Here is a 14,775-nt window from a genome sequence, read left to right as displayed (position 1 = left end):
TTTCGGCATTTGCGTTTATATGCCAGTTACGAGCCCGACTTACATTTGAATCGGAATATTGCCCTGAAGAAGCCCATGTACAGGGCGAAACGCGTTGGCTGCTTTCTCTTACGAATCAGTGTTAATTAAAAGTCTTTTGGAAGAAATCAACAGATATCTCGCATCAGCACTCTTTTGACTGTTTTGGACTTTGTATATATTTATTGTATTTTACTTGATGGATCAAGTGGTGCACCCCCTTATTATGTACAACTATGGTGCCTGTTGACCTGGCGTCTGACGGATCCGACGATCGGCGTCATTCTTCGATGTCTGCTGACGCCATGTCGACGCCGAGGATAGAGAAGAGGCTGCACTCGAGGAGGCTTGCTCTCCGCCTCCTTGAAGAACAGGAATACCAGAGGCAAGCCTTGGAGGAAGGGGAGATCGAGGATTCTCGTGAGGGTCTCCATGGACTTGACACTGCTAGTGGCCTAGATACCTCCCCTGAATGGGACTTGTCATCACCTGGGGAGTACACAGAGGAGGCGGCCACTTTTCATTCTGTTATCAGAAAGGCAGCTGGCTTCCGGGACCTCCCTTTGCCAGTGACTGAAGCCAAGCAGAACATATTGACGGAAGTGTTGCACCCTGCCTCTACATCAGCAGAGCCACTTTTGCCATTCAATGAAGCGCTACTGGACCCCATAATGGAGGTCTGGAAGAAGCCGGTGTCTTCTTCAGCCGTCAATAGATCTGTGGCTAGGAGGTATCGGGTTGCACCGGCTGACCCAGGTTTTCTTTCCAAGCATCCAACACCTGAAAGCTTGGTGGTCCAGGCTTCCTGCTCAGCAAGGTTTGCTCCTGGGTCTTTTCCAGCTGTGCCCTCGGATAGAGACTCCAAGAAGATGGACATGTCATCCAAAAAGGTGTTCTCATCATGTAGCATGGCATTGAAGTCCGCCAATGCTACATGCATTTTAGGAAGATACATTTATGCCCTGATGGACGAGATTAAATCAACGCACACAGAGGTTCCTCAGGAATTATTAAGCCTGGTATCTGACGCTCAGGCAGCTGCAACTCAGGTTATCCAATCTGGAATGGATACAACTGACTCGGTTGCTAGGGCAATGGGCACTGCTGTAGTTACGAGGAGGGAGGCCTGGCTTCGTAACTCAGGATTTTCCTCTGATGTGCAGTCGACCCTACTGGACCTGCCGTTTGATGGTGACAAGCTGTTTGGTGCCAAGGCGGATTCGGCCTTAGAAAGGTTCAAAGAGAGTAGGGCCACGGCCAAGTCGCTGGGCTTGCAAGCCACTTCTTCTACTTCCTCCAGATTTTTTAGGAGGTTTCGAGGATTTGGTCGTGGTTCCTCCTCCTCCTCCTTTCGAGGGAAATTCCAGCAACCCACCTCTGCTCTCTCCTATAGATCTTTCAGAGGGAGGGGTAGGGTCCGTACCAGGGGAGCCACTCAGCAGCACTCTGCCTCTTCCTCTGGAGGGGTGCAGCAGGGGAAGCAGCCTTAGGCTTCCACCAATTCCCACTCACTCCACTCCTGTAGGGGGGAGGTTACTGAATTTTCTCCACAAGTGGGAGGTCATAACATCAGACTCCTGGATTACCAGCATTGTGAGAAAGGGCTATACCCTTCCCTTTCGGGAGTTTCCGCCCCCCATCCCGCCCCGCCCATCTTATTGTTCAGAAGAACACCTCCTGTTATAACAGGAGGTTCAAGTCCTCCTTTCAAAGGGCGTGGTGGAGTTGGTCCCAGAGCAGGAAAGGGGTCAAGGTTGTTACTCAAGGTACTTCCTGATTCCCAAGAAGGATGGTCGGTTGAGACCAATCCTGGACCTAAGGATCTTGAATTGGTTCCTCAAACAGGAAAAGTTCAAGATGCTGACCCTAGCTCAGGTGCTTTTGGTGTTGAACAATGGAGATTGGATGGTGTCTGTCGACTTGCAGGATGCTTACTGTCATATCCCGATACTCAAGTCGCACAGGAAGTATCTCCGGTTTGTGGTGGGGTCGCAGCACTATCAGTTTGCGGTCCTCCCGTTTGGTCTTACTTCAGCACCTCGAGTCTTCACGAAGGTGATGTCTGTGGTTGCGGCAGAGCTCAGAAGGAAGGGGATAGCAGTATTTCCTTATCTGGACGACTGGTTGATCAAAGCCAGGTCTCCGGAGCTCATGTTGCATCACCTGCAGTCGACAACCCAGTTGTTGTTTGACCTGGGCTTTTCGGTGAACGTGCCCAAAACTCATCTAGAGCCCTCTCAGCGCCTCCTGTTCATAGGGGGCAGTACTGGATACAACATTGAATCGAGCCTTTCCTCCGCCTCAGCGGATTCAGGACATTCAGGCATTGGTTCCAATGTTTCAAAGTGGAGCGGTCATTCCAGTCCTCAAGGTCCTACGTCTGCTCGGTCTGTTTGCCTCCTGCATACTGTTGGTCACGCATGCTCGCTGGCACATGAGGGCTCTTCAGTGGTGTCTCCGAAGGCAGTGGTCTCAACACAAAGGAGATCTCGAAGGCTTGGTGAGGATCTCCAGAGATGCTGCCACGGATTTGAAGTGGTGGATTGCGGACGGCAATCTTTCCCGAGGAAGGCTGTTCTCGCAAGCTCCTCCAGTGGCCACAGTAATAACGGATGCTTCCACTCTAGGGTGGGGAGCTCATCTGGGGGACCTGGAAATCAAAGGTCTTTGGTCTCCAGTAGAACAGATGTTTCATATCAATCTGTTGGAGTTACGGGCTGAATGTCTGGCTCTCAAGGCCTTCCTCCCATCCCTTCGCGGTCAGTCGGTTCAGGTCCTGACGGACAATACTACCGCGATGTGGTATATAAACAAACAGGGAGGGGTAGGGTTGTACCTTCTCTGCAGAGAAGCTCTTCGGCTATGGTCCTGGGCAAAGGACCATCAGATTTGCTTGGTAGCAAATCATCTGGCCGGGGTCTTGAACGTACGTGCGGACGGTCTTAGTCGCCATTTCTCGTCCGATCACGAGTGGCGTCTCCATCCAGATCAAGTCCGTCTAATCTTCCAGATGTGGGGGTTTCCTCAGATAGATCTGTTTGCCACCCGGGAAAACTCGCACTGCCTTTTATTCTGCAGCCTCCAGTATCCGGTACAGGGAGCATTGGGGGATGCGTTTCAGAGGACCTGGTGCGACCAGTTGCTTTACGCGTTTCCCCCCATACCATTGATTCCTCGAGTATTGAGGAAAATACGCCAAGACCGGGCCCAAGTCATCTTAATAGCTCCGGATTGGCCAAGGAGGGTATGGTACACGGACCTTCTCCAACTCTCACTGTGCCCTCCGCTCTGTCTCCCTCTCAGGGCAGACCTCCTGTCGCAGGGGCAGGTTTTACACCCCCACCTCCAGAGCCTGCACCTTCATGCCTGGAGATTGAACGGGGCAACCTGAGTTCTTTCTCTCTCCTTCCTGATGTAGTGGATGTTATCTTAGCGGCCAGGCGACACTCCACTAAATCTATCTACGCTAATAGGTGGTCTAAATTTGTGTTTTGGTGTGGAGAGAGGCAGATTGATCCCTTACGTGCTCACTTGTCGGATATTTTATCGTTTGCATTGTCTCTAGCACAGAGGGGTTGTGCAGTGGCTACGGTTAAGGGATACTTGTCTGCTCTTTCATTCTTTATATGTCTTCCAGACCAGCCTTCTTTGTTTAAATCCCCTATAGTACTTAGGTTCTTGAAGGGTCTTATGAATAAATTCCCTCCTACTCCTTTTGTTATGCCTCAGTGGGATTTGAACTTGGTTCTAACTTTCCTTATGGGGTCCCCTTTTGAGCCTATGCACTCTTGCCCCCTTGAGATTATTGGTCCTAAAGACGGTCTTTCTGGTTGCAATTACTTCTGCAAGGAGAGTGAGTGAGTTGCAAGCTCTATCTGTAAAACCCCCTTATACATCTTTTTATGGGGATAAGGTGGTGTTGAGGACCAAGGCTGCTTTCCTTCCGAAGGTTGTTTCACCTTTTCACCTTTTCATATGTCCCAGACGATTACTCTTTCCACGTTTTATCCTCCGCCTCATCCTTCAAAGGAAGAAGAGAGACTCCATCGCCTGGATCCAAGGAGGGCGCTAAGCTTTTATATAGACAGGACGAAGGATTTCAGGCTGGAGGATCAGCTCTTCATCGGGTACGTGGGACAGAGGAGAGGAAAGGCAAATCCACAAGAGAACACTCTCCAGGTGGGTTGTTCTTTGCATTAAAATGTGTTACTCTTTAGCAAAGAAAGAACCCCCTGATGGTATAAGAGCTCATTCCACCAGAGCTAAATCGGCCTCTTCGGCCTTGGCTAGGGGTGTTCCTGTGGTTGACATCTGCAAGACCGCAACTTGGTCGTCCCTTCACACTTTTGCGAAGCATTACTGTTTGGACTCTGAGGTCAGAAGGGATGGCCATATTGCACGGTCGGTGCTGCAGGATTTCTTGGTTTGACCATTCAGGCACCCTCCACTGAGTGCGGTACTGCTTTGGGACTATTCATTAGGTGAGGAATCCACAGGTAGTGTATCCATCAGAAGAACGAGTTACTTACCTTTGGTAACGACTTTTCTGGTGGATACATTAGCTACCTGTGAATTCCTCACGGTCCCACCCACCTCCCCGTTGCCTGTCTGGTCTAACCAAGTAATTCTTGAGTGTGCTCCTCTTGGTTTTGAGGACTTGTATATATTCTGTATATATGTTCATATGTATATATATTGCTCATATATTTATTTATTTGTTTAAAAAAAAAAAAGAATTGAATGGTTAGAATGATGTAATTATTTAGAATATCATTAAATTTTGCAATTTGTTCTTTCATCTCAATGGCCTATTATTCTCAGGCACGTAAAAAATGTTGGTACTGACGTCGGCACGTCGGCGAGGACCTCTTATTGCCTGTATGATGTCAGAGGGCGTCGCGTGGGCAGTTGTGACGTCCTCGTCGACGTGCAGAAGCTAGGAAGAAGATTTCCGTCGAATGCTGGTGCAATGGGAGTATTCATTAGGTGAGGAATCCACAGGTAGCTTATGTATCCACCAGAAAAGTCGTTACCGAAGGTAAGTAACTTGTTCATTTATCCTCTAACCTTTTGCCAGAGGTTCCTACGTTACAAGTTTCCTTATTCTCAAAACCTAACCCCAGTTTTTTCACCACCACTGCACCTGCATAGGAGTCCAAACTGATTGAGGCGATGGGAAATAATGTGTAATCATCTGGGAGCCTTTTGTTCATGCAGTGCAGCATATCATTTGGTTTGCTGGTCACATGCCTTTTAAGAGATGGTACAGATAATCGTTGTGCTTCTAAAGAACCATGTGAGATGCTAATTTGCTGAAGTACTTTGTGATGGATTTGGGGTCATCACAAATTCTTGGCCTGGTCTCGACACTGCAGATTCAGTGACCCTGTCTGTGGTTCCTCTGTGTTCCAGGTCTATATTGATTTTTCAGTTTTTGTTTGTATCCTCAGACTCGCCTTCTGGGAGGTGCTACTTGGATATTGATACAGGAGGTCAGTAATATGCAGAGAAAACTATCCATCAGAAAGTAAAGTTACATGACTTCGGTCACAGTCATTCTGGTGCATACTCTTCCCGCCTTAATATTTCTCAGTGACCCACCTACTTCCTGCCTTCTCTGAGGGATAGTCTAACAGCAAGTAAAATAAGGTCTCAAGTTTGTGAACTGCGTTCCTATTGATTTTGTCAGACTCTTTTCTGCCTCAAAGGTCCAGGGGGGAAAAAAACGACAAGTGACATCAATACGCCGGGGGGGGCGTCATGTACAGTTCCATGATGTCACACTGAATAAAGCACTGGATTCCATTTAGCGCCATGGCACCACCTACTTGTGCAAAAGAACTTTTTCAAGTTTTCCAGATTGTCTTGCACATGGAGGAGGTTTGAGAAGTGTGGAATCTACTGGTAGAGAATTCACCATGAAGATCTTCATTGAAGATAAGTAACATGTTCTTCAGGCACCCAGACAGCTTCCCCTCGCCACAGTGTAATGTGCTGAGGCACATTTTGACATTAATATGCGTTTGTGATAAGTCCTTTTATGTATGGATTGTATGCGTGTGCAATGGCCATTTTAACATGGGAGTCTACACCTTACTGTATGGCTGATTCCTTTGTAACAGAAAGGGCATCACTGCTTGCGTGGCAGACATATATATATTTTTTAAAATATTTGCATCAAGTGAAGCTGCATCTTTTGCACCATTGTCCATGGGCAGCAGTGTATAACAGTATACAGTGAAGAAACATTTAGTATAAAACATGTAATTCTTATCTGTCTTTTGCAGAAAGAAAAATCCAAGGATTTTAAGAGCCACATAATTCAGTATCTTGAGACACTTCTAAATTCACAGCATCAGGCAAGTTAATATTACGTTTTGACATCCAATATGTTTCTTCTGTTTTACAATCTTCTGTTTTGTTTACCTATCCACTATTTCTCACATAGCCCATTTTCATGCTTGGCAATATTCTTTTTATCCAGTAACTTTTCTGTTTAGATTCTTGAGAACTATGTTGAGACACTGTTCAGTTCAGAACTATTTATTCTTTAGTAAAATCCTCAGCATTGCTTACTCGTAATATAAGGTAGAGCCTCAAGACCTATAATGAGGCACCATCACTGCACAACATACTACATGATATGTCTGCATAAAGCACATATAATAATGGTTTCCGTGATTGGGCAGATGTCCTTGCCACCCACACTTGTTATTACGCAGGTGAACCCCGTCATCGCCCTGCCTCAGCTAGAGATCCTAATGTTACTGCATAACAGGGCTGAATTGCACCCACTCTACACACTATCAGTCTGTGTACCATCATTTGAAAGTTAGCCCTGTCTCGCTGCACTTCACCATTGGATCTAACGGGTTTCTTTTGGTGTCTAGGAGACCCTCACCAAACCTTCATTCTCCAGGGGATGTAGTCTATTTTCTAGGTATTATTGCGTCACTTTCTAAAGATGGAACTTTTTTTTTTTTTTTTTTTTTTTTTTTTTTTAGCAGCAGGTGCAGTTTATCATTCCACAGTAACATAATAAACGACATAATTCCTCAGCAGTAATAAATCTTTAAAAAACACAGAGAAAAAGAAAGAAGGTGAGCTCTCGAAATTCTAATTAAACTGCATTGATCACACACAAAACCTTCCTTCTAGGCTTGTGACCAACCAGCTCCGATCTTCGGGCTTACCCCAGTTTAGCCAGGTTCAAACAAATCGTGTTTCTGCCCCTATTCGTTTGGCATAAAAATGCTCAGGCCACATTACCTTGTTCATCTTATTCTGCCACTGCTCAATAGAGGGTACAGCGGGTGACTTTCAATTGGCCAAAATGAGTCACTTAGCCACTAAAGTCCCAACAAAACATAGAACAACTTGCTTAGTGTAAAGATTATCTGGCGTGGAGGGAAAACCAAAGAGCGCCCGACGTATTGGGAACAAGCTTTAGCTCCATCCGATTCACCAACTCATAAAGTTCCTGTCCAAAATATAAGCAGTCTGTAGCAGGTGAACATTATATGCAGCCAGCTCCACCCATCCTCCACACCTAAAGCTGAGTTGTTGAGCCCCTTCATGCATCTTTTTAACTTTTTGTGAAGTATAATAAATCATTCACCTACAAAAAAAGCCATTCGTCTGTAGTTAGCAGTAGGAACAGGTTTCATGCTGATCTGGTTAATATAGCGTCATTGTGCTAAAGATGTAGTACACGTGGTGGTCTTGGCTATTTTGCTTATATGTTCCAGGATAATCTTTGTAGCGAGATTTTGATGAAAGATTTTATGCCAATTTCGGACACCTATTAATCGAGTAATAGACAAGGCCTGACCAATTTTATCTGATAGTTCATTGGAATGGGAAGAATAGCCGGAACATAGATGTCGTATCTGGGTGTAAAAAAAAAAAAGTGTGGAGCTAACACCAGGCTTCTCCTGGCATAGCACAGGCTATGAGATAAAAACATTATTACGGTAGAAATCCTTGAATTGTATGAAACCCAGTGATTTCCAGTAATAAAGTATGGACCGAGGGAAGCTTAAACCCTGCGAGTGGCTGAAATCAAGATACATGAGGAGATGGAAGTGAGGAATATTATATTCCTGCCAAATGAAATTAAAATGATCCAACATTATTCTTGGAGTCTTATAGTGTGTTCGTTTGGGCAACCTGGGGATTTGCAAAAATTAGAAAAGTTTTATGTTAGATTCTTTTAGCATAATCTTCAAATAATAATCATAATCAAGTTTACATTTTTTTTATATGCTGTGGTAAACCAGTTAACAAGAGCTGCTTGGTAGTATGATTTAAGATGCGGGAGTGCCAACCCCCCTACTCCTGAGATAATTGTAGAGTTGGTAGGTTTAGGCGTGGCTGTTTACGTTGCCATACAAATGTGTGGCTCTCTGCATCCATGGCTTCAAAAAAATATCTAGATGATTTAATTTGTAGATCAATGAAAGCAAACAGGAATAAGGGAAGTATACTCATTATTATAAGTCAAGTACAACCAGTAATTGTGAGAGGAAGTTTTTCCTATTGCTGAATTAATGTTTGAACTTCAACTATTAACAGAGCAGAATTCAGAGCATGTAAGTCGCAAAAATTAGTGGTTACGTGAATGCCGAGATATCTAATAGGGCGACCTCATTGATACCCTAATAACATAACATGTGGATCTTAGGGTTACAGTTAAATAAGAGGGCCTCTGATTTTGAATGATTAATTTTGTACCCACCAATTGCTGTAAGTTCGGCAATTTTGTCAAAAGCATGTTGGATATTAACCTTATCTGCTGACAAATATAGCACATATCATCTCTGTATAATTTGAGTTTGGGGCATCCAGTCATCAGAGGATATATTATCTGATACTGATGAATGGCACACGCTAGTGGCTCTATGAACAAAGCATATAAAACAAGCGACATGGGGCATCCCTGTCACGTACCAAGCTTTAATATATCCCCTGTCAATAAACTATTGACTACGATAGAGGCTTTGCCCCCTGAATATAGCACTCTTAAATGAATAAAAGGCTGTGAAAATGCGAAATCTGATAGAGACAACTAGCCGCAGATTTCTTACCTTTGAATTCTCCCCAGGCACCAAACTGGATCAGGAAAAACTTTTCAGCTGTACCTTTGCATGTAGGTAGAGGGTGCCATGCAACTCCGTATCAACTTCGTCCACCAGCTATGACATAGACGGAATTCATATATTCCCTCCTCTGACATACTGATGTCAGTTTCTTCTTTTTTGTGCTGCAACAGGGATCCGGAGAAGCGCTTCCTCTGGCCATTTTTTGGCCTCCTTTTTTTGGCAGTTTTCCATCGGTTGGAACAGTGTGTATGCCTTCTAGCTTCAAGGCTTGTGGGTCCTGTGCTCGACAGATGTCTGTCACTGACCCCCATTCTGTCTGATTGTGGGGCTTAGGCGCCCACCACAACTCCGAGGATTGCGACGCCTGTCAACATTTGAAGCTGAAAGCGTTGAGGGAGCGTTGGATATGAAGCTCCTGGCGGCGCGGTTATTGCAGTCTTCCCAGGACTCCCATAGGCATTGGCATCCTTCTCCATTCTTACCCTATGTCTTCTGGGACCCACCCTCCAGTTCCTCAATCTGAGTGGCATGGTTCGGATTATCGACCTCCCCTTTCCAACACCATTCCAAATACTCAATTGTGCTGTTTTTTAATTGAAGTAAATATATGGTCAAAGCAAGGCGGAAGTACTCCTAGACTTCCATGGTAATCTATTGATTGAGCAATTACAAATATACAATCTATGCAGCATAAGTAGTGTTTTATTACTTTTTGTTTGTTTTTACATTTTTAGCATAAGAGAAGATTGTACTTATGTTGGTACGTGCTCCTAATTCAAAACACACAGTAAAAGTGAATATTGTGAAAGGAAGTGAAGGTGATGTATACAATATATATGCAGAAAGTGGTTTAAGAATAATATGGACTTCTAGCGGCTCCCTCAATCCAGGAAGCCCTGTAGTCACATATAATTTCTTTACAATTTTAATCCACATTCAAAATCATGTCCACGTTTCGACCCCATATGTATTCATAAATCAATAGTGGGACATCATCAGGACTGGGGATAATGTCTGGTCGGTAGCACCTAGGGATAGTGTAAATATCCATATTAATGAAGGCATGTTTAATCAGTCCAACTAATTTAATTTTTAGGTGGAGCCAAGAATAAGCACTCACCTAGGGAATCCATTGGAGGATTAGTATCTTCTGATCAGTGGCGTCTTCCCAATGGGAAAATTATATATACAATTGTACCCTATTTATCATTGTGTAGTGGGAGATGGACTCATCATGAAGATGTCAGTGATTACTTACATGGCCAGTAATTCACTCTAAAACGACGAATTGATGAAGCTTGCTCTAAGGATGTCAATCCAAGTTGTGTAGTATTCTTTGGGATGTTGTATGGGTAATTCAGTCGCAAGACAGCCGTGCAATAATCTAGGCTGAGGGCTCACAGTATCTAAAAATTATAAAGTAAATAAAGGTGGCCTAAGTATAGGTTTTTAAGGGTGGAGCAGCTGTATAAGGCTGTGTGTATGAGCACTTACTTACCATAGAAGATTGCCATCACGTCTCCTTATGATCCTACACCATTCCGGATTCTTGCTAGGTTTCCTATAGATTGGGCACTCACATTGCCCACTATTCATAACCACTACCAATACATGAGGGACCTTTGCCACTCTTTTTGACACATCCATGGGACAAAGATACACATGTTCCAGACATAGACTAGAACCCATATGGTTTTCATATATGGTTCTATATGTACATATGACCCCATATCATCCGTCCTACAGATGCACTAACAGATCGCAGATAAGAGGGGGCCCCCCCCCCTAATCATTAGATATCCCGTTTTTAACACATTTTCCTATGCTCTATACGACTGATGCACTTAGATTTTTCCATGCAATTATAAAAAAACATCATCCGTATGTACTGTTGCTCCTATACATCACACAGGGCTTTTTAGATAGATCTGCCACCATGAGACAGAGTCGTACAGAACTGGCCCTTTGTACTCAGAAGGTTGGTTCCAAGATGCAGAAAATCAGATTGTTTTAAATTATACAATCCCCTATACTTCGGGATAATTTCCTGCGTACACCACACCAACAGAGCGTGATTCTAAGACGCGCATTTTGCCAGACCACAAAGGGAACACTATCCCTAGGTGCTACCGACCAGACCTTATCCCCAGTCCGGATGATGACCCACTATTGATTTATGAATACATATGGGGTCGAAACGTCGACATGATTTTGAATGTGGATTAAAAATGTAAAGAAATTATATGTGACTACATGGCTTCCTGGATTGACGGAGCCGCTAGAAGTCCATATTATTCCTAAACTACTTTCTGTATATATTGTATATATCACCTTTACTTCCTTTCACAATATTCACTTTCACTGTGTGTTTTGAATTAGGAGCACCTACCAGCATAAGTACAATCTTCTCCTATGCTAAAAATGTAAAAAGAAACAAAAAGCAATAAAATACTACTTATGCTACATAGATTGTATATTTGTAATTGCTCAATCAATAAATTACTATGGAAGTCTAGGAGTACTTCCCCCTTGCTTTGACCATATATTTACTTCCATTCAATACCCTGGTCAAAAGGGTTAGAGGGTATTGCCTCATTGTTTTGGACTACAACAAGTGCAGTCAGCTGACTGCGAAGGCCTATTTTTGTTACAAACTATTCCTATTGAAACCTTTAGGTTCCCATTAAACTACCAACCTATAGAATATAATGACAGAGAAGGATACTTTATCCTACACAGAAGACTATATAAACAGGATAGTCAGTGGGTCCTCTTTCATTGATGCTGCACCCACAATCGTAGTTGATGCTCTTCACGAAAAAATAACCAAGTTAGAAAGAATAAAAAAGAAATTGGTACGCACCCGACTACATGGTCACTTGATGAAAGAATACCTAGATTCTAATGTGAACCCATTAGGGCTACAAGTGATGAGGGACCTTTGCCACTCTTTTTGACACATCCATGGGACAAAGATACACATGTTCCAGACATAGACTAGAACCCATATGGTTTTCTTATATGGTTCTATATGTACAAATGATCCCATATCATCCATCCTACAGATGCACTAACGGATCGCAGATAAGAGGGGCCCCCCTAATCATTAGATATCCCATTTTAAGACATTTTCTTATGCTCTATACGACTGATGCACTTAGATTTTTCCATGCATATATAAAAAAAACATCATCCGTATGTACTGTTGCTCCTATATGTCACGCGGGGCCCTTTTAGATAGATCTGTCATCATGAGACGGAGTCGTCCAGAACTGTCCCTTTGTACTCAGAAGGTTGGTTACAAAATGCATAAAATCAGATAGTTTTAAATTATACGATGTCCTATACTTCGGGATAATTTCCTGCGTACACCACAGAGGCAAGTTCTGCTCTAATAGATGTTAGTGTGTTTCGGAGGTGTTAAACTTACAACTTCTTACTGTTTAATTATCAATGGACCACTTACTGGATGTCCTACATCCTGACCAGTCTTCTGTAGAGCCTGTTCTTCCTTATTGTGAGACTCTTTACGGTATCCTCTTGGGTGTTTGGGCCCAGCAGATTTCTTGCCCCTATGTGGAACTCTCTATTTCACATAGACACAGACCAGACCCCGAGGATCCATCTTGCCTCCAACAGCATCCAACTACTCAAAGCTTTGTGGCGGAAGCTGCTTTGGTTGCACAGTCTTAATCCTGTCCCAACAAACCGAGAGACCAGACAGCTTGACGCTTCTGGAAGGCATATTTTTGCTTCATCTATCTCTGCCCTGCGTTCAATAAACTTTTCTTTTGTCCTTGCTCGCTTCTCCCACCTCTTGTGGGACTCATAGTTTATTTTGCCTTCTCTTCCTGTGGAGGCTTGGAATATTTTGGTTCCCTTAGTACTGGATGGTCAGCAAGCTGCCAAGCTTAGTATCTAATGTGGTATGGATACCGCTGATTCTGTTGGAAGGGTTATGGCCTCGTCAGTGAATCTGCGTCGATGGACATGGTTGCGTCCCTCCAATTTTTTAGAGTCTTTGCAGGCAACTTTACTTGACATGTCTTTTGATGGCACCTCACTGTTTGTTACGCATGCTGAGTCAGCTTTACGTCAATTTAGAAGGTGCTTATGGTGGCACAGTCTTAACACCTGTTGGTGGTAAAGGGTCTCACTCTGTATTAGTTTCAATCCTTTGTTCAGAGGCAGTTTTTATTCCTCTGTTGCTTTTTTCTTCGCCTCTATGGGCAGTGTGCTTCTTTGCTTCCAGTATGACACCCGGTGTGGTGTTCCTGCTCACTGCACATGCTTTCTTTTTCTCATGTTCAAACTGCCTTGCACCCAAGGTGGTTTTCCTGTGTCTGCAGGTGTTGCGTTCTTTTTCCACCTTCACAGGTTCCATTATTTCTTCTGCCCCTGTTTGGGTCTGATACCTCTTAGAGGGGATTTTCTGTTGTCTCTGCTTATGGACGTTTTGACTCCGATTTGCTCTATACATGGTTCTTCATGTGAGTCGTTTTCAGTTCCCTGCTCTTCGTAACAATTGGTGTAGGCATTTAACCATAACTATTCCCTACAGGTAGGTGCTTCTTTTGGGAGTAGTTCCTGTATAGTTTGTTGAATAATTAAGGACTATGCCCGTACATTCGGTTCACCTTATCCCTCCCCCACCATTTTTGGAGGGGGAACCCATCTATGGTTTTAGGGATGTCCTTTCCCACTGGGTGGAAAGCTGTGTTCTGCTTTCAAATCCATGTTCTAGATCCCGTCTGGAGTTTTTGGTTCATCTTTGATTAGAAGTGTCCCTCTTCCTTATTATTACAACCTTACTCGTTTTCTTTCATACAGAGGGCACATTCTATCACCCTTACAGGGCACTGGTGTCTATACCGTATTCTACTTTTCTCATGAACTGCTATATCCTCTTTGTGCACTGGCCCACATGCTTTTTGTCTGGCCATGTGTTTCTTCTTCATTGACGTTGTAGTCCTCCTTTTGACCTTTCTATTTGATCCTGCATACAGTTCACTTATTATATATTTACGTAGTGGTGGTCGCCACTAGGTAGTTATCGTTAGGACCATGTTTCCATAGAAACATGACTTGCCTATATCTTTAGCGCCGTTTGACGAATTTTCACAAAATTTTCCAAAACAAAAGGGTCGCAGTGATTTTTGTTGCACACAAAGTTTCAGGGTGATCCATCAATCGGGGGCTGAGAAAAGGGGGGTGGGTCAAAAAATGTGCATTTCCCATGTTAATTGCCATAGGACCTTTAGACACATCTACAACCCGAGCCACTGGATAGAATTGCACCAAATGTAGCAGAAAGCTAGCTGTCAGTACGCAGATTATTATTTCACTTATTTGGTGTAAATCCATTCAGTAGTTTTGGAAACATTTAGGGAAATCCAAATTTGTGTATATCTGGCCACAAAGTATTAGCGAAAAAAAAGGTGAGCTCATGCATGGAAATGCACAGTTCTGATTGGCTGCCAAACATTTTAAACCAGGGCCCAAGGCACAGACACCTGCATCCCTCATCTCTGGTGGTAGCGTCGGGACCCCACAGAGCAAAAGATAATTTTTGTAATTTTTTTGCCTTGGATTTGAGATACATACGAATTTGTGGCCAAAAAACATTTGCGGGCTTCCTCACATGTTTTAATGGGCC

The 14,775-nt window shown here is 43.7% G+C and overlaps 1 protein-coding gene across 1 annotated transcript in view; it reads left to right on the top strand.

Annotated features, from left to right (window-relative positions):
- Positions 1-14,775, top strand: part of SNX1 (sorting nexin 1) — a 470,987-nt gene that overhangs the window by 420,947 nt on the left and 35,265 nt on the right. Inside the window, exon 14 of the mRNA XM_069222309.1 lies at positions 6,306-6,377. Coding sequence (XP_069078410.1) covers positions 6,306-6,377 — 72 coding nt within the window. The remainder of the gene's footprint in view (positions 1-6,305; positions 6,378-14,775) is intronic.

Source organism: Pleurodeles waltl, chromosome 3_1 (genome assembly GCF_031143425.1).
Source record: "Pleurodeles waltl isolate 20211129_DDA chromosome 3_1, aPleWal1.hap1.20221129, whole genome shotgun sequence".
Taxonomy (NCBI): domain Eukaryota; kingdom Metazoa; phylum Chordata; class Amphibia; order Caudata; family Salamandridae; genus Pleurodeles; species Pleurodeles waltl.
The sequence above is the reverse complement of the archived record's forward strand: the minus strand, read 5'-3'. Positions and strand labels throughout refer to the sequence as shown.